Here is a 27,658-nt window from a genome sequence, read left to right on the forward strand (position 1 = left end):
TGATGTTAAGAATAAAAATAAATGTTACTTTTCAACACAAAAAAAACAAGTCAAAAATAATTCATATCACTCGACTATCTTCATCCCTTATCGGGTTCAAAAATCTTAACTTTAATTAATTGACCCTTCCCTTCCCACTTCTAAATAAAATTCTGGCTATATTTCTAATATTAACTGTACAATATTTGCAGTTATAATATCTTTATTTAAAGCTAACATAATTGAACAATTTTTTTTTATTTTAAAGGTCAAAATTCACGAAATAAGACAGTGTAATTCAAAATTGTGTAAAGTTGTTATAGGAAAACATTTGTTATAAACAATGTTTCATAACGCAATTGAAAAAATGTTCAAGTCCACCGGACCGGATTATCAATTGGGGTTAATAAGCCGCGACAATTAACGGGGTAATTGGTATTAAATATTCATTTATAACATCAATGGGAGGCCGTGCAACAATATCGCGATCTCCCGTGACCGTGACGGGGAAAAGTCGAACCTTCGAGTCGTGTTAAATGCCTCCTTCCGCGCGCGTGTTGCAAAATAACAATGGCTCTCCCGTTTGCGTTTTTGTTTAGCGAACCCCGTCCTCGTTTTGTGTGCAAGGAGTCAAGGACAAGCGCGCATTCACAATTAGTAAAACGAGTTTAGAATCGCGGTTGCTTTATTGAGATGTTCATGAATTACAGAGGATAAAACGTAATTTGCAATATGCTTTTTTGCTTCTTGTTTCTTGCTTTTGATCACTTTGAGTCAACGTAATCAAACGCTTTTAACAAACACTTTGAAGCATTTTTTGATTGATCAATTAGAAAAATTCTTACTTCTAATTAATAAATCGAGCGCTTTATATAAAGCATTCTTAATGAGACTAACTACACTCTTTGTTTCCCAGCAAACGAGAATGGATTGAAATGAATTGAAATGGATTCAGATTTTCAGAAATATTGATTTGTCGACCAATGTCAAAATTAATGTTTTTCAATCCTGAATGCATTTTTATTCATTTATAGGAATCGCATGGAGCGATATCTCTATGCCTTTCAATCTAAAAATAATATTAGCTTTTTCTGTGCATTGTGAATACTGTTCAATTCAAAATTTTGAATAGTTTTTCAATCCAATTGCATCCAATTGAATCTAATTGAATCCAATTGAATCTAATTAAATCCAAAAAAAGTATTCGCTCTATATATATATATATATATATAAAATACGCATTCGGATAGAAAAAAATTTCAATCTATTTTAATCCATTCTCGTTTGCTGGGTTCTTATCTTTTTGGGTAGCGAGCATTATTGTTACAAGTGCTTTGAATAATTCTTTGATTAGTCTCCATTTGTAAAATTCTTTATTCTGATTAGTCAATCAAATGCTTCAAAGCATTTGTAATGAAACTTTGATCGCATTATTTGCCTCGTTGCTATTATTCTATTTTTTCATTTTCAGAACTTCGGAACCTTTCCTAATCAGAAATGATTGATCGATTCAACATCAATCGATTAATCATTTCTAGCCAGGAAGAGATAAGAACTAGTAATAACCCAACTATAACTATAATATATTAATACTATAACTAGTAATAACCTAAGCAAAAAAAGTCATAAATCATTTTAACGTTAAAATAAATTTTTAAATATAGTCAATAATTAAAAATTATTATTAATTAGAAAGTATCAATATTTAATTAAAAAATCAGTAATAAATAAAAATAATTGATAATGATTAATAATTGAAATCATCAATAATTGAAGTGACTTTTAAAGTCATTTTGACGTCATTTTAATGTCATATAATGACTTTATGTTTTGCTTGGGAAAATACATAATTGTTAAGAAATAGTTGTAAAAAATGAAAAACAAGAAACAGAAAGTAAAGAGCACTTGTAGGTTTAAATGCCAGAAGGCAATTTTTTTCGCGAGGCGGAAGAAGGAAAGTCCACTTTCCGTTAAGCTTTCCAATCGATGATTCATCCTTCTTGACGTCTATATCTATAATTTCAGTTACGTTAACTGTTACGTTTTCACTTCTTTAATATTAAATAAAAAAAAATCTATTAATGTACTATACGTACTTAATTTCCTTACAGGATGTATGGCCCCGATTCGATTCGTTAAACGTCGCGTATTTATACAGCCAAGAATTTATTTTTGCGTCAGCGAAAACGTTATCTTTTTATTTTTTTTTTTAAATAAAAAAAATATTCTTGATACACATGAACAACACGTGTGCGATCTTTCAGAAGATGAAGAAGTTCAACATAATCGGCTTGCAAGCAATAAATTGTGAGTCATAGTTATTTGTTTTTTTTAGAGTTAAAGTTTAAACTACTTTAACAATGGAACAAAGGTTTAGGGCTCAGTTTGTATCAATCTCAATTTCGCTGCAATTTCTATCTGTTGAATTCTTTTTTTTTTTTATAAACAAAATTGAATTATGAAATATCATACATTTATTTCCTAGATTTTAAAATATTTTCATATTATTTTTACAATTTTATTGTAAGTTTTTCTTGTAAAATTACATACAGATTTAAATATTTTGATATTTTTGTATCTATGTTAAGTTTATTGAAGGCTGTATATATCTTAGATTTTTAATAAGATAGTTTTGTATTATTTTTTTCAATTTTATGAGAAAAACCTGTAATAAAATTGAAAAAATAATACAAAATTATTTTGTTAAAATATTTTAAATATTTTTTTCTCTATTCATGCTAATGAGTTTAATTGAATTAAAATTGAAAATATTTAAAATAATTGAGGAGATGGGCGGAATAAAAGCAGTTCTACTTAAGCCCTTTTTCCTTTTTAGTAATTAACTTTTTATTCATATAATATTGATCATAATAGAGAAGTATTGTAACATGTAACCTCTTAAAGACATTACATAAATTCATTTGATATCGTACCCATTTGTGTACAATAAAAAAGTAACAAGTTATTTTAATTTTTAATATCAAGATTTTGTAATTAAGCCTTTATTCCGCTCATTTTCCCTCAATTATATACTTGAATATTATCCTCATTTTAGAATAATTTAAAAAAATTTAAATTAAAGAAATTTAAATTAAAACTTATATGAATTTTAAATTTTAATTTTTGAAACTTTCAGATTGTTGAAATATCATTAAAAGTTTAAAATGTAAAGCTCGTTCGCTTTTACTTTCGTTTTATCATAGGACGTAGACTGTCGTAGCCAAAGAAAAATTCATAGAAATCATTGTATCCACAGTTACACTGATAAATAAAGAATTGTCGCTGTAAAATTGCGTAAAATTAGATCACGTTTTTATATATATAAATCACAAAAACTGAACATGCATGCGCAGATTTATCATGGTCAGCTAGAAGAAGGAGACAATTAAAGAACTAGCCAAAGTCAAAAAAAGTAAAAATAATTATATTTTTCTATCACTGTAATTTAATTTCAATTTACAGATTTCTAGATAAATCTCGAGTCCGTATTTTAAACGGTTTAATTTATGCTATTTATTTTTATTTGATTCTTCATTAAACTCGAATTATAAAAAAGAATAAAAAGTATAAATTAAACTTTTAAAATGAATTTACAATTATAAATTTAATCTATATTGCTAGAAATAACATAAAAGAATAATTTTTTTTTGTTGGCAATAACTATATGAATGACAAATCTGGAGTGCCTTCTTCTTGCACTCTCTGCACTACTTACACCAAAGTGAGACAGATAACTTTTAACATGGGAATAAGCGAGAGATCCGAGAAAGTGCAGAAAGTGCAAGTCGTGCTAGAGTAAGATGATTGCCGTACTCCCTCCTGAACACTCCTAGTTCCTCCTGCGTGTCTCGTGTTTTATTATCTTTTATTATGGCGATTTATGAAAGAGGTTAGATCTTAGGTTAACGTATCGCGCCGACACCATCATCGGCATCCTCGGCAATCGATGACTCGCGTCACGCGACCATCGTAAGAATGCTCAACTTTCTGAGGACCCGTACCGTCTCGATGAATGCACGTATCATGTCAGCCCGACCGGTCACCCAAAGCCGGGCGCGACTATGCTCGTTCTGCAACTTTCATCATCTGAGCCCACCTCGTGGTACGTAAACGCGTATCCGAGATCTCTTATTTACAAATGATTATGAATAACACGCTGTCGTTTTGCAAATGTCATTCTTCCTCATCTCATTATAACCTTTATCTTTTTGCAACTTTGTTTTTCTGGTATCAATAGTAATGAAAAAATTGTACGCTTCATAGTCACGATGGTATTCCATTCTGATTTGTTTCTGTATTAATTATCATAAAGTAACAATGTCATGCATTATCAATGCATGGCTCCAATTTTTTTTCTCTAGTTATTGCTGTATACATATATATTTGTAGCTTAAAATATTTTAGATGCTGTAGATGGACCTTTTCAAGGTAGTGGAAACTTACATAAAGATTGAATGAGACTGAATCCTATTTTTATATCTAAATTTTATAACTTATTTTATATATTTTCAGCAGTGAAATGTATAGTGATTCGATGTTATGCAACAACTGATACAGTGGAACTACGCGCTCCCTTGCAAAAGAAAACCAAACGTCGCGCGAAGAAATATGCAGAGTTATTGGAAGGTATGTACAGCAATATAACATAAAAACATTTATCTAATAAGAAGAATACATGTACATTAATATGAAGAATAAAATATGAAAGTAAGCAGTTAATCTTGATAACAGATATTGTTATAAAAAGTACGACATCTAAACAATTTCTTTATGAATAATAACTATATTTTTTTATTGATACAACTGTAAGTATTCTTTCTGACATAACTCCTTTCTATAGTTTTATTAAATCAGAAAGACTTTTACAACGAGCATAGAGTATCTTATAATTAAAAATGAGAAAAAATGATGACATGTTAGAATTCATCAATCTGACAATTAATAAATAATAAATTATTTTTTATTACCATATTAGTAACAGATCAGACGACCAATAACAGGAAAGCAGCAGTGAGCAGGTTAAGTTCTGCCCAGATGTCCGTCCTGGTTGATCAGCCTAATATTACACTAGACAAACTGCACAAGATCCCTAATTTTAAGAAGGAGATCACAACACAAAGGAAGAACAGTAAAAAGACTGAACTTGAAAAGGATTTGGTTCATATGGTAATTTTATGATGATTCGCTTCTAAGAAGGAATAATTTTTCGGAATCTGAAAAAATTATGTGATACACATTTCTGAATAAGTATATACCAAATATTGATATAAAAAATATAATTTAAATATTATGGTTTTTAAATTGTAAAAATTAAATTGATTTTAGGATGACAAAGCGGACGATACATATGCTATACCTAAAGAATTTGATGGGCAATTAGATGATACATCCGCAGTTATGGAGAATCTAAAAGAGTCTGGCGTAAGCGATCAAACTACGTTGATTAAAGATTCTTCTTTTCTTAATATGCTGCAGGATGATAAAAATGAAGAGACGGATAATCAAGATGATACACTGTAAATTATAACATTCATAACCGGAATAAGTTATAAGAGAGGACATTCTTTACTTTAACCATGCACAATTTGTTTTTACAGTATGCAGATTCCAAAATATGAGTCTTCAACTTCATATGCTACAATTCCTTTCACAAATGAGCTAGATTCATTGGAGAATCGTCTTTCCGGTCATAATCTAATTTCTCAGTTATTAGCGCATATTGACGTTTATATACAAATCAACATGCCACATAAGGCCTTCAAGTTGCTCACATCGAATAAAAATCGTATTAAGAAAGGCAAAGTCTCCCCCGTCTCGCTTTATAATCTGCTCTTAAAGACTCATGTTTCTAATGCGCATGTGGAAAAGGCATTCGAGATCTACAGAACATTAAAAGAGGATTCTGTCCAGCCAAATTTTAAGACATACGCTCTCATGTTCGAGATAATCGTAAGGATAAAAAACCAGGTGAAAAGAGCAGGTAAATTAATATGACTTTTAAAAAATAAAACGAGAAAAAGTTCAAATTAGAAAAAATATATTAAGATTCGTAAATATATTTAAAAAAATCAAGTTGGTTTTGAAAAACTAAGGTGAAAATTTCATAACTTAAGGAGATATAATAAAACAAATTGTTTATTTAATAAGATTTTTTTATAAAATTAACATCATTAATAATTTTTTTAAGTGAATTCAAAAGTTTTTTAAATGATTCGAGATTTTTTTCAGTTATATAACGATATATTTAGTATTTAATAATCTAGATTTTAGCGAAATTAGGTTTCTATAATTCTATGTGATTTGCAGAGATTTTATTAGGTGTTGGAATTAATTCGTAGCGTTTTTTAATGAAAGAATGTTATTTATTTCACATGAGCATTAAAAAATACATTAATGAAAGTACTTCCCATCACTTGTAAAACGCTACGAATTAATTCCAACACCTAATATAAATAATGAACTCGATGAAATTATTTAAAGCACAAATATTCTCGTAACATTTTTATAATTTGAATGAACTCTCTTTGCAGAAAACGTGGCTGAAATGATGGTAGACATGAACCACAATGGCATCTCTTTTGATCAAATAATTAACACATCATTAAATGCAACGCAACGCAATGCCGTTCTTCATTGTATGAAATCATTCGATCCTAATTATTGTGCACAGTCTCAAGCCAATAATACCTCATACAACTGCAATCTAATGAGGGATCTGACGAATAATAATAACTGGCAGAGCCCGGCAAAGGGAGTAGTGACCTTAGACGAGTTGCGGGATATGATGAACGTGCAGATCAACATAGAGAAGCAGTGTACAATGGATGTAAAGAGCGTCGCGTTGTTCACTGAAGATCCCGAAGTTAGACAGCAAGCTATCAAACGAGTCGCAGAATGGGAGAAAACCTGGAAATCGACTGTGACCGAGGCTTTCGAAAGAAATCTGACTTATCTGAAACAGAAGGAGACAAAGATGAAGAGCGATTTAAAGATCTTGTATCCATTTCTGCAAGTATTATCCAAGGAAGAGTATATCAAGGCGATAATGAACGAAATCAATCAGCTGACTAAATTCTCCGAGGGATTCAGTCATAATATGACGTATCTTTATCTAACAATGGGACAATATATTTACAAGAGGTACGAGTTTCAACGAAAGATGAAGGACGGTGTCATAGACAATTCTATTCAGATTTACAAGAAATATTTGGAGTGGTATACGAAGAAGAATCCTGCTGACAGGATCAACAACGGGCGCATTAAATGGCAGCAACTCGTCGATGAGGCCCAAAAGTCTGGTATGTGTTGTGAGTTATCGGTGCCAGAGTGGTCTCGTAACACTATGATAAACGTAGGCAAATTTCTATACAACATCATTGTGAATGACGTGAAGATCCCACACGTACCTAAGCCTGGTGCGCCCGAGCGGCAGATACCCGCGTTCTACCTGCTCTTTAGACTCCACTCCAACAATTTCTTCAAGGAAGAGATCAAGCCTCATCCTCAGTTATACAGGTTTTACAAGGACGCGCATTCGGAGACACTGTCTTTTGAGACAATTTTATTGCCGATCTTCTCTCCGCCTCGTCCTTGGGTCAACGTAAACACCGGCGGTTATCTGCTCTCCAAGGCGGCGTTTGTTCGCGATCCCTATATGAAACCATCACACCTGCTGAGAAATACGCCGACAAAACAACTGTATCCAGTATTCGACTGTTTGAATCAACTCGGTTCGATTCCGTGGAAAATCAACATACCCATGTTGGATATTTTGATTCAGATCTTCAGGGATGGGGGTTCAAAAGAGCTGAATGTACCTCAACCATCCACAGTAATTCCATCTTCGACAGATATCATCGCGAGCGAAACAAATAAAAGTCCTAAAGAGATATCAAAGCTGCTACTTCAATTCAAACGTATGAAAAACGAGATGCACTCGCTATGGTGCGACTGTCTTTATAAATTATCTCTCGCCAATCACTTCAGGGACAAGGTATTCTGGATGCCGCACAATTTGGACTTTAGAGGTAGGGCATACCCAGTGCCGCCTCATCTGACTCATCTCAGCTCGGACTTAGGCCGCTCTATTCTCATGTTTGCTCAAGGTAAACCTTTGGGTTCTGATGGTCTGGATTGGCTGAAGATTCATGCAATAAATATGTCCGGTTTAAAGAAGAGAGAACCGATGTACAAACGGTTAGAGTTCGCGAATGAGATATTAGACCTGATTGTGGACAGCGCGAGAAATCCTCTGACGGGAAAGATGTGGTGGACCAAGGCCGACGAACCATGGCAAACGTTGGCGACATGCAAAGAAATAGATAACGCTCTCCAATCCCCAAACGTGGAGAAGTACATTTGCCGGCTTCCTATTCATCAAGACGGTAGCTGCAACGGCTTGCAGCATTACGCTGCGCTCGGAAGAGATCTAATAGGAGCGAAGAGCGTGAACTTGTATCCTTCGGACAGACCACAGGACGTGTACAGTGTCGTCGCTAAGATGGTTGACGATTACAGGAAGAGCGACGCGGATGCTGGCGATAAAATAGCCCAGGTCTTGGAAGGACATATCAGTAGGAAGGTCATGAAACAGACTGTAATGACCACAGTGTATGGCGTGACGAAGTTTGGCGCCAGGCTACAGATCGCCAGACAGCTCAGCGATTTAAAGGATTTCGATCAGACATATATTTGGAGCGGCAGCATGTATCTGGTTGAAAAGACATTCATGTCTCTTCAGAGCATGTTTGAGAGCGCGAAAGAGATACAGAATTGGTTCACGGATTGCGCTCGCACTATCACGATCAGATGCAACCAGTATGTGCAGTGGGTGACGCCGTTAGGCCTTCCGGTCATACAACCCTATTCCAAGCATAAGAAATCAAATAACTCGAAACTCAAGATTTTCAGGTAAGAACACATTTCATTACATGTTTACATATTTCTCGTATTTGTCTCTTCTGTATATTAGTCCAGATCAAAAGTTTGAAAACATTTTTATAAAATTGACATTCTTAGGATTATTTATTCAAATATTTATAACAACGTATTTTGAAAATTTATTGTAAAAAAAACTGCTTTGGAAGTTTATTTAAGTAATTCCAAAAAAGTTGATTTAAAAAAATGTTTACAAAATTTTGGATCGAATATAAGATTTAGAAAACGCGAGAATTTTTATTTCTAAATTATATCATTCTCAGAGGTTTATAAAATTGTTCCATATATCTTCCATCTTATCATATTTCTTTTATATAATGGATATCATTATATAAATTATCTATATAATTATGTAGATTATATATATGGTATTATAAATTATATAGATACATAAATAAAATGTACGTAATATAAATACCATTTACAGGAAGCTGGATACAGTGAAGCAAAAGAATGCCTTCGCACCGAATTTTATTCACTCGTTGGACTCCTCTCACATGATGTTAACGAGCTTGTATTGTGAACAGGCGGGGATCACATTTATGTCAGTGCATGATTGTTTCTGGACGCATCCGTGCACGGTGGATATTATGAACAGAGTAAGAATCATCTCAAAGATATATAATACAAACACTTTCAGACAAAGCCGTAATGCGCAACATCTCTTTTCAGATTTGTCGGGAGCAATTCATCGCGCTTCACAGCGAGCCCATTCTCGAGGATTTGTCCGAATTCTTTCATAAGAATTATAGAAAGCAAATTGTGAGCAATAAACGGTGAGTTCTTTGCAATTTCTTAGGATCTTAAATGATAAAAAATTTGTGGATCTCAGGAATCTAAAAAAATTGTAAAATAAGAAGCAAAAAAAAATAATAGATGCGTTTTATATTAAGAGTATCTGATTAAAATTTTAGGGATGTAAAGTTAAGAGGCGACGATGTTTCGCTAGAGATCTTCCAAAAAATACCGAAGAAGGGTACCTTCGACATCAATATGATCAAGTCGTCTCGATATTTCTTTAATTGAAGTGTAACTATATTTATTACGAAAAAATGTACCATTTAAATGTGTAAGAGTGTAAACCACTGTAAAGTTTTAACATGAATTGGCTACAATGTGCGTTGCGCAAACTGTATATAACTATAAGTTATATAAGATAATTTCTAAAACGATATGTAAATAGCTCAATAGAATAATAGATTTTCAAAGTTAAAATGTTTTATGTATAAACATCTCTCTTTCCTGTATTTTATACTCGATTCAAGATAAACGAGATGAAACCAAAGCGGTTCAATAGTCGTTGATCGATATTTATAATCTGATTTTATGTAAGATCGTTTTAAGCACGCTTTCTAGAAACTATATGATCATTTCATTAGTTAAATGGAATTTTGAGATTTAAAACGATTTTAAATACAAGATTATGAATATCGTTCAAAGATAATTATTTCAATTTATATAATCTTAAAATTCTAAGATCTTAGATGATCTTAAGACACTAGATCTGATTTAAGATGATTTCAAATATAAGACTATGAATACTATTCTTAACCCTTATCGTACAAGGTATAATTTGGTGCCTCATCCATACAAATGGGGGATTATTAGAATCTGTTCGTTTTTTCACCTATTCAAAAAATCTCTAAAAATTTATAACATACTTTCAACTTTCTAGAATAAATATTAAAACTTTATTTTGGAAAATAATAAAATGTAGTATAATTTATAATTACCGAAAGATTCATAAGTTGAGAAAAAATGACATTTGATTTAAAAAATTATAACTTTTCATAATAAATGAATATCAAAAAATAGCTCCAGAGTTTTGCAGTTTAAATATGAAGTTTTAAAAAAAAATTAGAACTTTTCGAATTCTACAAAAAGTTGAATTATTTGAGTACATGAATATGAATAATTTTAAAAAGGGATAAAGTCGAGTTAAAATATGCTTTTTTTTATTTTGTTGTAATATAATGTATTTTTTAATTAAAAAAAATATATAAATATATATTTAAGTAAATATGTATAAAAGAAAAGTTTTACGTTTTGCAGTCCAGACATACGTAAGTACGACATATATGTTGCTCACAAATCAGTTTTCCGCACATGAAACAACATATCCAGGTTTTTTTGTTGGCGGTCTTTTTGCAATAATAACATTGTTTTCTTATTTCAAGCTATGTTTTCTGTTTTCTGGTTGCGGTTCGTAAAATAGCACAAATAGATATTTAATCGCAATAACACTAAGAATTTATATAAAGCACTAGGAGTGGGAACCGGATGAACAATCAATTATATTCATTTGCTTGGTGAGCAGGCTAGGCACTTTGTCAACAATGTCAACTTGAATGCGCTCAATGCGGTTAAGTTGTGTAAGCAGTTGCTATAGCAATGGCGTCATCAACAAATAATATAACCTGTTTGTCTCGTTTTTGTCCATTGATTTTGTGTTATTGCTTCAACGTCATCAGTAGGATGTAAACGAAAAATTGTCTTTTGAATAAATTGGAGTCATTGTATTCATGATGTATCAAGACAAATGGGGAAATCCCGCCAACGGCGGATTTTTACTCGACGGTGTAAACCGCGATGCTTTTTCCTCAGTCAAGCGATGTGAAGGTAGGCACAGAATATCACGTAGTGTAAACAATATGAATAAATAAATACACATAAAATAGAACACGTTGTACATGAATAGAACGTTAATAAAATACAAATATATAAATAGAACGACAAAATAAATGATTTGTTTATTAAAATTACTAATAAACAAAATAATGTTTTAACTTATTTTTAATTTTTCTCTATATAGTCTATTTTTACTTATCTAGCCATTTAAGTTTTCAAAATTGTGAGAAATATAAAAATTTTAATTAAGTTTTAAAAGATCTCAGAAAGATAAGGAGGATATCTTATTTGACTCATAGATTTATCTTGTCTTTTTATTTTTTAAATCTTTATTAATTAAATCTTTTATTAATTAGTTGAATTTGAAATATTGTCTTTATATGTTAATTCGGGACTTGTATCTTATTTCAGAATAGATTAGAAAATTCAAGTATAATAAACTGGATATAAAAACACAGAGACAAGAATGGATGAAGCAGAGCACGTAGCTCTCATTGAGTGGTATTACCGACAGCATTATTATAATGGCATGCTAACTCAAGTCAAGCAGGCATGCGATGCTTACCCGAACAGTGAGCGGCTGAAGCTGTTGTACTGTCTGGCGAACATTCTTATCGGTAAGAACCACGAGGCTATCAAGGAAAGCTCTAGCTTGCTGAATTATGTGGATGTCACACTGCCAGCATTACTCGTGCAAAGTGTTGCTCTGGTTGATGGTGAAGTGGAGAGGAGCACCGTGACTCAGATAGAGAACAGGATCCGTGATGAGCGCAGAAAAGCATCCTGCATTTCATTATGCCTAGCAGCATCTGTGTTACTTCTCTCTCATCGAGTGGACAAGGCAAAGGAGTATGTGGACAGAGCAAGTAAAATGAAACCCATGAATATCAATGTATTATTTATCAAAGGATGGCTGGAGCTCAGTTTGAGATCAGGCACAGATGTTCAAGAGGCAGGAAATTCCTTTGATTTCATCTTAAAGGAAGAACCAAGAAACTTGGGTGCATTATTAGGCTCCGCAGAGACGAAACGACGCATCGGAGACTATCCAGGCGCCGTCTTGATCCTGAACTCCTTGATCGTGCGCTATCCCAAGCAACCGCTTCCGTTGATAGAAAAAATGAAATGCCTATTGGCAGCGAAGGATTGGGAACAGGTGCTGGAGATGGTAAACCGCGTGCTCACGATCGAATCGAACAACTTGGACGGTATCAAGGCAAGCTCGATGGTAGCTTTGTGCAGAGATGGCAATCCCAGCGAAGGTTTACCGCAGTTGCAGCTGTTTCTGCGTAACCTGCTGCTTGTTGAACCGAAGAACACAGTCTTGCTGATTGAGAACTTGCGACTGTTCTCTGATGTTGCATTCCAAGACCATGGGATTCTGTTAGAATTGGCACGGACAGCCGAGAAAATGCTACAAGCGACATCGTCGAGCAGCGCAGAATTGATGGCAGAGCTGGGTAACCTGTATGCCGCGCTAGGCAATGTTAAGGATGCCGAGCGTTGGTACAAGAACACTATCCGCACTGATCCATCCTCTTTTGTGGCACTTTTGGGACTGGCACATTGTCAGTTGCTGCAGGGATCTGCGGAGGACCTGGATCAGGCACGGCAACAGGTGAATGAACCGCTGCTATTAGCAAAAAAAATAGCTTTGCAATTGTTGTAAAATTCTTTAATATGATTGATCTTAGTTCTTAGTTCTTCTCTGGATCTACAAATCTAAATGTATAAATCGATAACATAGAATTTTACAACAATGCAAAGCTACTTTTTCTGCACACTTGAACAAATATATATGTGTGTGTGTGTGTGTATGTGTGTGTATATATATATATATACACACTCTTCTCTTCTAAAGAATAATCTCTAGACATGTCAGTTGAAGTGCTTGATTGAGCTGGTATTACAGAAATTTCTTGCGTGTTGCATTCCAGGTGGAGATCATGATGGAGATACAGCCAAATTCGACAAATGTCCAATTACTGTTTATGTCCGCAAAGATCACTTCCAAAGAAAACAGCATTAAGGCACTCGGTCACTTGGACACGGCGGCAAATATCTTGTTGAAGAACTGCGAGGGCTTTCCCTATGGTTACGAGTATCTTAGCGAGCTTAAGCCAGGATTATGCCTTGAAATTGCAAAGCAACGTTTGATGCATTCTTTGAATAAGTCCCCAATGAGCGATGAGGTAGCTATTTCTTAAGGAAGTCGATAAAAACGATTACATTTTAATTTTTATTTATTATTTAATTATGACATTAGAAACAAAAAAATTGTATCTATCATTCTGTTCTGTTTTTTAAGCTGGGTAGTGCAGTGGAGAAGGAACCGAGTATCCGCTTGTTGGAACGACTAGTGGAAGCTTGTCCAGGTTCCAGTGTAGCTACATTACTGCTCAGCAAAGCCAGAATGCAAAGTGGCGACTACGAGGGTGCGCTGATCTTGCTCAAGAGATTACTGGATACGGTAGAACCATCCAATGCGCAAGCCCATCTCTTAATGGCTCAGATTTTGGCATATCAGGGCAAGTACCAGCTTGCTTCGCAGAACCTGGAGGTTGGTCTAAGCTACAACTTCAAAATCCGAGACGAGCCAATCTATCATTTAATCATCGGCATGGTGCAACGAGAGGCTGGTGATCTGCTGAACTGTGTTAAGAGCTGTCAGACAGCCATGTCGCTGGCAGGCTTGACTGGCAGCGCTAATAGAAAATCCGATATGTCTACATCAGACCAAGCGACATTGTATTTAGAGTTGATTGCGGCATATAGCAAGGCAAGAAGGTTTGCTGAAGCACTGGCACTTATCGATGAGGCGAAAACAAATCTTGCCGGCACCATTGAACTTGGAAGAATTACTATCGGCACTGCTGAGGTCTATTTAGATATTGGAGAACTGGAGAACGCTATCAGCTGCTTGCGGAACATTCATCCAGGACAACCATACTACTTGCAGGCACACACCAGATTAGCCGAAATAAATTTGAACTATAAGAAAGATCGCCAGGCGTTTGCTAAATGTTTCAGGTACAAAGAATTTAATCTTCATCATCATTATTTTTTTTATTAGTTTTTATATTTATTGGACATATTTATGTGGAATCTTGGAATGAATATTATTATCGCTGATATTTATCTTTTAGAGAATTGGTGGAACATTGTCCTGGACCAAAGACGTACAGCATGCTGGGTAATGCTTACATGTCCATACAAGAACCAGAGAGAGCGATAGAAGCATACGAGCAAGCGCTTTCACAAAATCCAATCAACAAGGCGGATATTGCAAACAAAATGGGCAAAGCGCTTGTCAAAGCGCATCAATATGTGAAAGCGATCAGTTATTACAAAGATATAGTGAAGCAGGATAATTGCGCCGCTCTAAAGTTAGATCTGGCCAAGTTGTATATGAAGATGAAACAGTATGACAAGGCAGAAGCCACTTTGGTGCAAGAGCTACAAGGTAAATTTATTTTAAAATTAATATTAAATATGAAATTAATACTATATATAAAATATGTATATATATTTTATATATATATATATATATATATATATATATATATATATATATACTATATATTAATTGTATATGTATTACTTAATAATATTTATATTTCTAATAATGTTAAGTAAAAAAATGTCTATTTTTTATCATCATATTATACTAGATAGATATTTATTATAATATTATTATATCTATTTTCTTCTTTATTTAGACAAACGAGGCGAGTCCGATATTCTAAATTTGGAGATGCGAGGACAAGAATTGCTATTGCTCGCCAAAGTGCGTGAAAAGTCAGGCAACATCAGGGGCGCGTTGGCAACTTTAAAGGAAGCCAAGGAGAATCAACATAGATACATCCAGCGTCTTCCGGCCGTTTCGCCGGATGTTGCAGATCAGAAACATATGCTGGCAAATATCTGTCTGACGATGGCTGATTATGCGTCAACCTTACGCAACTATGATGAAGCCATAGTATATTATAAAGAGGCACTGGCTCATAAGCCCACAGATGTGAATGCCCTACTTTCTTTGGCGAAGCTATACATGCAGGTGAATAATACATATAGAATCTGTAAAAAAAACTAAAAATCCCAACACTGATTCCATCTTGATTTCTGATGGAAATATTAATAGAATAACCCACGAAATAAATCTTTGACTCTGATTTATTAAATGGTTACAAAAAATCCTGATTTCATATATTAATATGAAATATGAATATGTATTTATTAGATGAACAACTTGGATCGGTGCGCGCAGAATTGTTCAATCTTACTGAACGCCGATCCTAACAACGAGGCTGCATCCGTAATGATGGCAGATCTCGCATTTCGGAAGGTAGATTTCGATACCGCGGCATTCCATTTTCGACAGTTGCTGTTACGTCAACCCACCTATTGGACTGCCCTGGCGAGACTGATAGAAGTGTCGCGCAGAACAGGTTTCGCATTTGTCAAATTTTTCACTCTTGCTTGGGATATTTTGACTAGGAATTGATTTATATATATATATATGTAATATTGATATATTATAATTTGCGTCATAGGTGCTATGGATGATCTCGATGAATGGCTGCAACGCGCGCAGATTGCGATGAGTACCGGCAATGTCGAAGCTGGCTTCTACTACTGCGCCGGATTGCTGGATTGGAGGACGGGTAAACTGAACTCCGCTCTTCGCAACTTCAATTTTGCACGACGTGATCCGGAATGGGGCCAGCAGGCGATCTACAATATGATTGAGATCTGTCTGGATCCAGATGATGACACTACTTTATCGAACGAGGCCTTCAACGACGATGACACTGAATATCAAGATTCAAGAACGATGGCTTTGAGGACGGCTTACCGATTGCTACAGGTATAATTCATATCAATGATTGCGTTCGGTTTGGACACTCACGCGCTGTAAGTTTCATTTTATCTTTCTCTCACAAATAATAAGTGACAATAGAATGAGTGTTCAAACAAAACGTAGCTAATGTCAGTTTTTAATACTTACATGTGACTCAATTTGATCCAATTTTTGTTTCATTTGTATCTACTGAGAGTAACAAAAATTTTTACATTTCAGTTGTCTTATTGATTCAAATAAAAAATATATTGTAGGAATTGAATCCCAAAGGCAGTCCTCATGAAGAACTGACCCACAAGCTTCTCAGCAATTTCTTCTTATTGGCCACCAAGCAGAAGTCTAACATTGAGAAAGCCTTGCAGGACTGTACTGCGTTGGCCAGTCAGGAGACTTTGAGAGATCATGTAGGACCCGCTCTCGGTATGGCCACCGCACACATCCTGTTGAAGCAAACGCCGCGCGCCCGGAATCATCTGAAGCGCGTTAGCAAGAATGTTTGGACGTTCGAGGACGCTGAGTATTTGGAGCGTTGCTGGCTGCTACTGGCGGACATCTATGTACAATCCAGCAAGTACGAACTGGCGAATGAACTGCTGAGGCGAGTGCTACAGCACAACGCTACCTGCGTGCGGGCCCACGAGCTTTCCGGTTAGATTACAATTTAAAATATTATACAGAATAATTAATACATAAAATATTAAATCGCATTTCAATCGCTGAGCTGAGTTCTATTGCAAAATATTCTTCATCCAAAGGCTTAAAATTTATAATAGGCTTAAGGGTATCTTCATTTTCAGGCTACATCGCTGAAAAAGATCAGAATTATCGTGAGGCGGCAGCGAGATACGGTCAGGCTTGGAAATGCGGCGGCAAAACGAAATTATCGGTGGGCTATAAGCTGGCTTATTGTTGTCTGAAGGCGAAAGTCTATGCTGACGCGATCGAAGCATGTAACGAAGTATTGAAGCAGAATACGGATTATCCGAGGATCAGAAAAGACATTTTGGAAAAGTGTATTAATAATCTTCGCACATGAGCATCTGGATTCGTTCGAGCTTGATACATTGATCAATGATTTACTTGTTATGTTACACATTGTATACACATTCGTCCTCTCTTGTTATTAATAAAGATATATAATATATATCATTTTAAACTGTTTAGAACAAATAAATATTTACATAACCACTCAATCAATATTTCTGAAACATTTAGCAGGTTGTAATATTCGATGTTATAATCGATAGTTTATTCGCTAGCAAAATATACGATCCATTAAAGTTGCTTAACGCGAAACGGACGAAATCAACCAGATGATGCAATCACTAAAATTGACAATTATTAATTAACGATTAATGCAGTGATGATTAATTGGCTATGATTATCTTGATATTGAAATCTATCCAGCTTAACATCTGGCTTATTATCTTGATTATCTTGCCATTATCTGCAGCTAACGGAATTTTATATCTTCGGATATAACGATTATTCTACCTTCTTCTGCGAAGTTGACTTATGAACAATTATTGAAACACGATTAATTAACGGCTTAACATCTTGACGAGCAAGATTTACAGATCCAGGTACATAATTTGCGTGGCCGAAGCTGCGCCGCACATCGCCAGGATACTGGCAACGTAAACCACCGCTGCGGTAGTGCCCGTGAAGCTGACGATCGTGCCCAAGCAACAGGACAGCAGGAACTGTGCGAGAAATACCATGGAGGAGACGATGGCGACATCGGTCCCCAGGCCGCGCACGAAACCGCCGGAAATTGTATCGCCCGCAGTCGTCAGGTCGAAAGTCGAAGACGCGTGGTAGTGCGCCACAAGTAGATAGGGCATGGTGAACAATGTAGAATACATGACGCCAGCGGTCCATGAGAAGAGGATAACGCCAGCTGGATGCTTCGTCAGAGCCATCAGAAGCATACCGACGCTATAGAAGAGCAGTCCGTACATGTAAACCTAGATGGGCATAAATATTTAATGGATAAAAAATTGCAAAAAGATATTATTTGTTTTAAACACTCTTTCTAGACTGTAAAACTAATTACATATAATTTCAATTCAAAAGTTTATAATATATTTATTAAAATATTTTCTAGTCTTTACAGTGAACTGATAATCAAAAGATTTTAAATATAAACAGTTTAGAATATAAATATATTTTGTATCTTAAAATTCTAATGGATAATGTTCTATACTAGAAAGTGCTTAATTTGTAAATACATCTTTTAAAAAGAATTGGATACAAATTGATCACAACATTAAATTAAGTGGTATGATACTGATGATTAAGCGTAACGAATTTCTTACTTTACGCGCTCGGAAACGCTTGATCAGCCGCTCGATGATCAGCGAATAGCACGAGCAGGACAACGAGTACATGGACATGCCCCAGCATCCAAATCGCACACCCTCCTCGTAAAGCTCACGCTCGTCGGTGTCCACGGGTGCCCGCGGATTCCCACCGAACACTGCCTCGCCTACGAAGTCCGTGAAGTATAGGGAATAGCAGACGTGCGCCATCCAGCAGAATAGATTCGTCAGGCACACCTGGCGAAGACTGCGTGGCATGTAAATGATGGACAGCAGGTACTCCTTCAAAGATGCCGTGTGGTTTACTTCACCCTCGACATCATCGAAGCCGTAATTGATGTGACTGCCTTCGGAGATTGGTTCTTCGGAACAGTCGGAAAGTTGCGTCTGGAGCGAACGGAGGACGAATTCCTTGATTGATAATTTTATACTGATGTTTATTAATAATTTTTCTTTATCAAATATATTCCTATTTATTTTTCAGTTCCACGCTTACAATGCTTAGGCAGTTAAACACTTGTCACTTCGGTCAAATTACGAAATCGCAGCTAAAATGAGAATTCTAAGTGAAAAATGCTATTGGATTACATGTCAAGATAAAAACGATTTCTAAACTTACTTCCGTTTTCGAGGGATCTGTTTCGCGCTCAACATCAAAGGCGCCGTATGTTTTTGACTCGTCAGGGATGATTTTTTCACGTTCCTCTTGTTTCTTCTCTATTCCTTGGTTTTCTTCTGGCGCCTAATACAAAAGAAATATTGGTTTATTAAATGACTCTGTATGAAAAAATATTTTATAATATTTTTAGAAATAACTTATAATATTTTTAGAAATATGTGAAGAATCCAAGCTCGTCATATATAAAAATCAGATGTAAAAAAAATAAAGAATAAAATTATACAAAAATTTTGAAAAATATGAAGCACTTTATTGCCAGAAGAGAAATAAAAATGATAGCAATATATAAGCGAAGTTCACCTTCGGCTCACTCATTTTTCGACACTGATCTCGTTCGAGTAGTTCAAGAGGAATCTCTTTGAAGCTGGTAATGGTACATATGACACAGATGATAAAGATGATCGTGATGAGAGTGAAGGTCACGTGCAGATGTCCGCCCAGCATAACACCGAGCGACGTGGCGTCCCAATTGATGCCGCCTAAACCGTAGCCCATGAATCCCCCCAATCCTGCCATTATGGTGAACGTGCTTAGGCCTTTAGCATGATCCTCTGAGAAAACGTTAATCAAATAGAAAAATCGACTTTGGTATTATTAAAATCAAATTGTATAATTAATTCTTGTTTTTTCACATTCAACATTTGCATTCGTATTTAAAAAGATTGAATTTTATTTCTTTATAGTTTTTTACAATGTTTTAAGATAGGTATGTGCGTGTTAGTAGTATTATTCAAATAAATGATTAATATATTCAAAATTTATGAATTATTTCAGTTGCAAATCTGTTTGTAATCGGCGCATAGTTTATATAAATGAAAAAGAAATTTAAAATTCACATGAAAACGATAAGTCTGTTTTTTAGAGCTGAAATAGTGTACATTTTTTTTTACTCACCAGGTACAGTGACATCGAGAAGATACGCCCTCGCTGGACTTTGACAGCCGTCAGCGTCGAAATCGAGCAACACCGTGCCGAGAATAGTGAAAAAGATGCCCCAGGAGTGCGAAGAAGCCCTTTCGACGGATCCGGGTATTACCTCCTTGGGTAACTTCGCCGTTGTGCGATGTCCGAGTGGGATCGTTTCGTTCGTATGGACCGAAGTATCGCCGAAGACATAGCCGATGTGTTCACCATTTGGCACCAAGATGAGACCTGCAAAAATGCAAAAGTTCACTCGCCTCTTTTGATGCTCAAATATATACTACAGAAATGTTAAAACTGTAGATAAAAATAGGCAATTGAATGAAAGAAAATGAAAAATATCCATATTACTTAAAATGAAGAGAAGAAGCTTGTGACTTACCTATAAAAACTCCGAGAGCCAATAAAAGAATGAAGGGCCGCCTCCTGCCGTATTTGAGTTTACAACGATCGCTCATGCTGCCAAGAATGGGTGTCACGAAGAAGCCCACAAGGGGACTCAATGCCCACACCAGCGTCATGTGCTGGTGATCGACGCCGATCTTGAGTAACGTCGGCGAGACGAAAGCCGTCTCCGCCGCGTATGAGAACTCTATCCCCATAACAGCTGCTGAAACTCTTACCAGTTCGGCGCGGGTCTTCTTTCTGAAATTATTAGCAATAACAAATAAAAAAAAAGAAAACTAATATTTATATATATTTAGTACAATATTACAATATATTTTATTAAATGTGAATATAAATATTACTACTTTTAAAAAGTGCTTCAATTTGTACAAAAGATCTGAGAAATTTTCTAAGTTACAAAATTATACACAAATTCTGAAAAATGATGCGTGTGTGTGTGTGTGTGTATATAAATTCTAAAAAATTATATGAAGAATTCTAAGCAAAATTTCACTAGGAAATATACTGATAAAATATACTGATATATATATTCATAGTTGATTAAACGTTGAATTTTTCACCTATAAATGTGGGAATAATCGTCCAAAGTACGCTCTAATTTGGGCGGTCCCCGTAAATGATGTCTCAGCCCATCTAGGCCTTGATTCAGATTCAAACCATTTTTCCAATCTTTCCACACACTCCATCGTTCCTTGATGGTGTCGCGAACACCATGAATTCTGCCCATGAGTCCTTCGTACTCGTGCAATTTGTCTACCATGGTCGATCCTTATCTCGCACGACACAGAATAAACGATGTGATGATGGAATACTCGAATGTATTGAGGTGCATCATTATTCAAAAAAGTAACACTGATTGAACCGTGATTTCCATATCTTTTTCTCGCAATCTATAAGCGCGTCAACTATAAAAAATATTATTATCAATCACAGATGTCTTCATTAAAAATAATTTCAATTGAAAACATAATTTACATTTTTAAAACCAGTTACATAATTCAATCATAAAAGTTTCACGTTAGCTTTCTATTTATTTCAATAAATAGGAAATAAATCAGCAATAAAATAAATAAAAACGTAATTTTAATCTTTTATTGACCAACCATAATTTCATCATTTTATTTCTATCACAATGCGTGTGTGTAAAGTAGATTAATCTTCTTGAATTAAGAATCTCCACATCGCATTTTCCGTCGCGTCACAACTTAATTAAATATGAGTAATCCAAGCAATAAAAAACGTCACCAAGAATTTTTAATCTCAAGCTTTTAGATTGTTGACAGGATTTTGGCAGAAATACGAGTCATTTGCGAGTCGGCTGGACCACATCGCGACTCGCGCGAGAAAGCGCGGACGCAGACGGACGACGGATGACTGATCGCCAAGCGAGCACCCCGCTGCAAGCTCGCCGCTCGGAAGCAAGAAAGCTCGAGAAATGCCCGCGCAATCTCAGGAGAAGCAATCACAATATCTTTTGTCGAACGCTGATTCTTAACTCACCGAAATGAGCTATGATGCGATCAGTTCATTGCCCATGAACTCTTCTAATTAACGTGCCAAGAATCTCTTCAGTTTCAAGGACGATCGAGTCGAAATATAGGTCGACATTTAAATTTGCAATTCGGAGTTGCTTCGTGAATTCGACCTGCTTAAAGAAGAAAAAGAGGATTACGTGTGTTGTGTAATTATTTTAAAATTATACAGTAAAAAAATATTTTGTGTTTATTTTAAAAACAGTTTACTCAAGTCTTTTTTAAAGTTTTGTGTTAACTTTTGAACATATTGTTAACATATTAAATGTTAGAATATTACTTTCTAACGTACCTTGAGTTAAATTAACACAAAAAAATTTGAGTGGATCATTTGGGACATTTGAAATGCGTTAATTAAATTTAACACAAATTTTCCAAATGTATATCACGAAACAGTTTTATTCTGTAATATCTAAAAAATAATTTTGATGGACTATCAAAATAATTATGTAGAAAACTCAAACATAATTAGATGCTGCACAAAAAGTTTTGACACTCAAGTATTCAATTGGAGCATCCTATATAATTATTTTGATACTCCACAATTATGTTCAGATTTATATCTAACTTTTAAATTCTTAGATACTTTAACAAAATCTTCTTTTTATACATGATGTAGAAATATGATTCTCTTACAATTGAAAAGAAATATCCCTCGCAATCAGTATAGCATAGCAAGGCGATGATTTCATCTCGATGTGAACAAATCTTGAGAAACTCGTTGGATCCTGTTGCATTTTTCTTTACAGTAATGGCAGGAGGTTTACGCAATGTCCAATAAGAGAGGAACGTTTCGCTCTTTCTCTCTTGGTACACACAATCCGATTACTACGTATATACCAGTAAATATGTCTCGGTAAATCGAGCAAACACGGACATCTATTCATTTCGCTCTCTGTCTCTCTATCTCTATCTCTCTCTCTCTCTCTCTCTCTCTCTCTCTCTCTCTCTCTCGCCTGCTCTCTTTTTATTTTGCACTATCCTGATTAAATAAATAAATAAATTACAAGGAGAAACAATGATACGAATAAGGAAATAAATAAGTTTTATAGGGACAAAAGATCGATCAATACATCGTTTATCGACGCTAACACGCAGCTTCGACCAAGGCCATTCACGTAATGAAAGCTTCGTTGTAGGTCTTCACGGCCGTTGATGTTCAATGCCCGATGTTATAGGCGAAGCTTTAATAATCATCCTTCTAAATTCTCTTTGAAATATCGAACATTATAAGATTGAATCTTCACACCTACACAATTGGGATATTAAATTTAACACACTTCGTATTATGTCCCAAATAGTCCACTAAAATTCTTAATTTAACATAAAATAAATATATGTGTGTTTACACACAATTTTTAAGTAAATTATGGAAGCATATTTCTTCAAATCAGCTAAGTTTATTAAAAACAATTTTTTTCAAATGCTTGCTATAAATTTTGTCGACAAAGGACATCAAATTGCAAATGCTGTTATATTTAATGACATCAGCAAATTGGTGGCAAATATAACAAAATTGACTAATAAAACAACAAATTATCAGCAAAATCGTGGAAAGCTTGCTGATAATCTGACAGCAAATTGATAGCAAGAACCGACCAAAACCGATGAAAGCTTCGATCAGTTTTTGCCAACAATTTGTTCTCATTTTATATCAGCAAGCTTTATCGGGTTAATATGGAAACAGTTGATATCAATTTGCTGAATATTTTGATTGAATTTGCCAGTAATTTGTAAATTAATCGCTAACATTTTGCTGACTGTATTAAATTCATACATTTTATTCAATATAATTAACATTTATAATATATGTTATATTTACCAAGAAACACAAAAAATATCAATTTAACACAATCACATTGTGTGTGTGTATTAAATTTACATTTGGAAAATTCATATAAAAGTTCATTTTAAGAATTTTATAACAAAGCCAGCTTTAGCATAAATATAAAACATTTTTATGTGGAAGATTCTCAAATCCTTTTTTTATCTTTACATGTGTAAAAAAATGTTCTTAATATATCAAACAAACGCGATATCTTACTTGTAACTTCTTTATTTACGAATATAGTCTCTTCTTTTTTAAAAGTTGTTGAACTAAAAAGTCGTACTAAAAACGAAAGTCTTTTTGCAGAGAGAAAATAATGTAATGCAACGTTCAACGTCGATAAAAAAATACAAAGAAAATTTTAGAATCTGAAATGGATGAGGATCTCGCTTTCTTCGCTCCTTTGGATTTTATTCTTGGACTTCAAATCATCAAACATTACAAAACGTCGAGAATCAATCCACATTTTCCCGTCCTCGGAAGTAATACACTTCCAAGATGCAAGTTTATTTCTCCGAAGGACGATGGGAAGCCGATTGAAACCGCCCTCTCTCGTCTCCGGCCTTTTAAAAGAACGTGGACGAATGCGGCAGGATACAATTTCCTCGCAGGAAATTACGTCCACGAGAATCCGCGCTCCGCGCATCAGAGGAGCATTTCGTTAACGTGCGGTGACTATTTTCTACACGCTTTTAAACCGCAGGGGATCAATATTCATTGTCGTCACCATTGCCATTAATGTCGCCGACGATGTTAAATACTCGAGGGGATGCACTATCGCTGATGAGTTGCCAAGGGAAAGGTATCGCGACGGAGAAAGGAGGGGAATACTGTATCGTGGTCGGAAATGAGTTCGAAATTGTAATGAGATCCAAAGATTCTGAAGAAAGACGAAATGTCGTGATTCTGAGAGTCCGATTATGATCTGAAAATCCGGCGAAATGGACATTAATGGACGGACGGAAGAGGTGCTTTACGGAGCGCATATATTTACCTGCCGTGTCGATTTGGCAGACGTCAATAGAGTTACAATTAATTATAGTTTTCGCTTGAACCTTACTTGTTCTAATTAAGGCATCCCGGGTGTGTCGATACGCGCCAATCGCTTCCGCAGGGCCGACGTGAGAAAACAGATCGAACATCTTTAAGTTTTTATTTATTATTGAAAATGACAATTAGATTATATTTATCTGTTTATGTGTTCAATTTATTGAGAAGAATAATCGATCAAATTATAAAATATATACAGAGTATTCTAGCTAACGAGACTTTTATCTTTACAGGATAAAGTCAAATAAAAATTATACATATTATTTATACATATTATATACTTTATACATTTATATGTATTTTTATTTACAGCTTTATTACTTGAAATTAAACTAAATAAGTGCATAATTTCCAAATAATATTAGATCGCGCACTTCTTTTAGAAAGTTAACTATTATTGGTTTCAATTTACATCTAAAAGAGAAATTTTCCAATTCTTTTATAAAAAAAAACTTGATAAAAAAGAAAAGTATAAAATCATAGCACAAGATATTCTTTGTGACATTTAATATATAATTACATTAATAAATTTAGACGTTTCGGCCACAATCTGGCCATCTTCAGTAAAAATTACAAATATCCATAAAGCACAAATTTTATATAAATCTGACATTAAATTCATCGGTCTTTTATAAAACTTGGAATCTTTATCCAGAGCCTAAATAGACGAACCTTTTCCATTATCTTGAGCTCTATAGTGCGATTATCTTGATATGTGCGTTTATTATCGAAGAACCTATCGTGGCGCTGAAGAACCTACAGTCGACCCTGCGCGTTCCTTTGCTATTGGCCCATATTCGTCTAAATATCGCGTCGTACCCGAAGCAGTTAGAGTCGCGGCCACCGAAAGTAGTGAATGACGAGACTGCTGTCACCCACGAGAAAACATCGCGTCCATTCGTCGATTCGACGTATCTCATTCTGATTCTGAAGAGCTTCCGCGCGTTTCTGCTTCAGCACCATTTCTCTAAAGAGGGTGAGAAATGTATTTACATTTGCCTCTTCATTTGTACACAATTTAAATTTGGTATAAAAATAACAATTACGTATTCAATCACAAGCAATTTGAAAGATAATTCAACATTTTGTTGGACAATATAATTCCATAATAGAATGACAAGCAACCCAATAAATAACTAACATTAATATTATAATTTCCTTCTAAACAATATAAATGTAATATAACACATATACGTAACAGTTACATTGTTGAATATAGAAAATTATAACATTGCTGTTATGTTACTGTTAATTGATAGTTTTTTTACTATCAATTAAATAAAGTGTTGCTTTAAATTAAATCACTAAGAATATAACAATACCAAAATTAGCATACGGAAAAAAATTTTGTTAAAGTATTTAAAAATTTAGTTAGCTAGTATAAGTCTGAAATGATTTAGTTGACCCAATTAAAATAATTAAAACAATTATATAAAATGTACGAACACATTTTAAATCTGTCAGGACAACAGTGCACTTGTATATAGCTAAATAAGAACAAATTTTACTAAATTATATCTAAATTAAGTTATTTTTTAAATAATGTTTTTATTGTTAACATACAAGATTTTTATATCATTGACATTTCTCAGCGATGTTTCGATGGAGATGCTTAATCATTCTGGCATCATCCAACTGGTTACGTTTTATATAAAAGGATTATTAACTCAGAGAGAAATATTTCTGGTACAAAATACATAAGGAATAACATATACACTTAATGCATCTATTTCGTTGAACAATCTTAGTATGTACTGAAGATGGTTAAAAAGTTAGCCGAAACATGTATAATTAAAGTATTGTAATTGTTCTTCCCAATAGTCATTAATTTATCACTAGATTATAATTTATATAGAATGCTCGTGCTTACTCATCATGATTGAATGTTCTACATATTCATCTTGATAGTCTCACAAAATTATTTTTAAATCTAGCTAAATTTTTAGCTACTTCAGCAAAACCGCTTTTTTCTCGTGCACACAATATATTGTGATATCGAAAGATATTGTATTACAACACGACATCTATTGTGATACCAGAGGATCAACGTCAAAAGAAATACAATAAGAGCTTACCAAAGAAATCAATAATATGACAATTGAATCAGATCGGATTGAAAAGAACTGATCTTTTTTAATCCTGAGTGCCAACAATCTCATGATTCCTCTTTTATGAGGACAATGATCCCAGTAGCTGGGATTCTATATGTATTTTTTCGAAATTATTCATCGCAATTAGTAATCGATGGGATTAATCAATCATTAATGAATAAAAGAGTTCTTGCCGCATTATTATCTTTTGCAGCCGATTAAGTCTAGACGATCGCAATCACGACATCCATCTACGTCGGTAATATATCGTCGATGAATATATCTTCGATTGGCACTTTAAATACCTATAAATATAATTATTATCAGACATATAAAAGTGTACATAAATACAGACACGCCATTCTTAAAACAATAAATATCACATACGTTACGTCATCCTCTCCAGGAGATTATAATTTAGAGG

At 34.5% G+C, this 27,658-nt stretch overlaps 3 protein-coding genes across 7 annotated transcripts; 2 read left to right on the forward strand and 1 right to left on the reverse strand.

Moving 5' to 3' along the window:
- The first annotated feature begins 3,614 nt into the window (after window positions 1-3,614).
- On the forward strand, window positions 3,615-10,131 carry mtRNApol (mitochondrial RNA polymerase). Of its 2 annotated transcripts, XM_011054831.2 has the most exons (9): window positions 3,615-4,081; window positions 4,492-4,605; window positions 4,955-5,145; window positions 5,305-5,495; window positions 5,577-5,959; window positions 6,510-8,889; window positions 9,344-9,515; window positions 9,589-9,692; window positions 9,831-10,131. In XM_011054831.2, exons 1-9 carry the CDS (start codon window positions 3,955-3,957, stop codon window positions 9,940-9,942), a joined length of 3,774 nt encoding a protein of 1,257 aa, XP_011053133.2. In that variant the 5' UTR covers window positions 3,615-3,954; the 3' UTR covers window positions 9,943-10,131. The 2 variants fall into 2 exon arrangements, with proteins under 2 accessions (XP_011053133.2, XP_087271161.1); XM_087415035.1 differs by lacking the exons at window positions 3,615-4,081; window positions 4,492-4,605 and having other exon boundaries at window positions 5,095-5,226.
- A 745-nt stretch (window positions 10,132-10,876) lies between these two features.
- LOC105145344 (tetratricopeptide repeat protein 21B) lies at window positions 10,877-17,561 on the forward strand. The gene is made up of 10 exons (XM_011054826.2): window positions 10,877-11,535; window positions 11,956-13,162; window positions 13,482-13,736; window positions 13,853-14,574; window positions 14,691-15,007; window positions 15,264-15,601; window positions 15,785-15,992; window positions 16,098-16,411; window positions 16,660-17,053; window positions 17,203-17,561. Exons 2-10 carry the CDS (start codon window positions 12,011-12,013, stop codon window positions 17,439-17,441), a joined length of 3,939 nt encoding a protein of 1,312 aa, XP_011053128.2. The 5' UTR covers window positions 10,877-11,535; window positions 11,956-12,010; the 3' UTR covers window positions 17,442-17,561.
- lovit (loss of visual transmission) lies at window positions 17,451-27,539 on the reverse strand. Of its 4 annotated transcripts, XM_087415040.1 has the most exons (10): window positions 23,340-23,537; window positions 22,903-23,248; window positions 22,235-22,379; window positions 21,295-21,639; window positions 20,709-20,971; window positions 20,300-20,557; window positions 19,706-19,956; window positions 19,346-19,468; window positions 18,724-19,137; window positions 17,451-18,372 (listed from the first exon to the last, which is right to left on the reverse strand). In XM_087415040.1, exons 4-10 carry the CDS (start codon window positions 21,492-21,494, stop codon window positions 17,977-17,979), a joined length of 1,905 nt encoding a protein of 634 aa, XP_087271166.1. In that variant the 5' UTR covers window positions 21,495-21,639; window positions 22,235-22,379; window positions 22,903-23,248; window positions 23,340-23,537; the 3' UTR covers window positions 17,451-17,976. The 4 variants fall into 4 exon arrangements, with proteins under 4 accessions (XP_087271166.1, XP_011053129.1, XP_087271167.1 ...); XM_011054827.2 differs by lacking the exons at window positions 22,903-23,248; window positions 23,340-23,537 and adding an exon at window positions 27,220-27,539; XM_087415041.1 differs by having other exon boundaries at window positions 18,724-19,113; window positions 22,903-23,532.
- Between the last annotated feature and the right edge of the window lie 119 nt (window positions 27,540-27,658).

Source organism: Acromyrmex echinatior, chromosome 17, assembly GCF_024713525.1.
Source record: "Acromyrmex echinatior isolate Ae372 chromosome 17, ASM2471352v2, whole genome shotgun sequence".
In the NCBI taxonomy this organism is placed as follows: Eukaryota; Metazoa; Arthropoda; class Insecta; order Hymenoptera; family Formicidae; genus Acromyrmex; species Acromyrmex echinatior.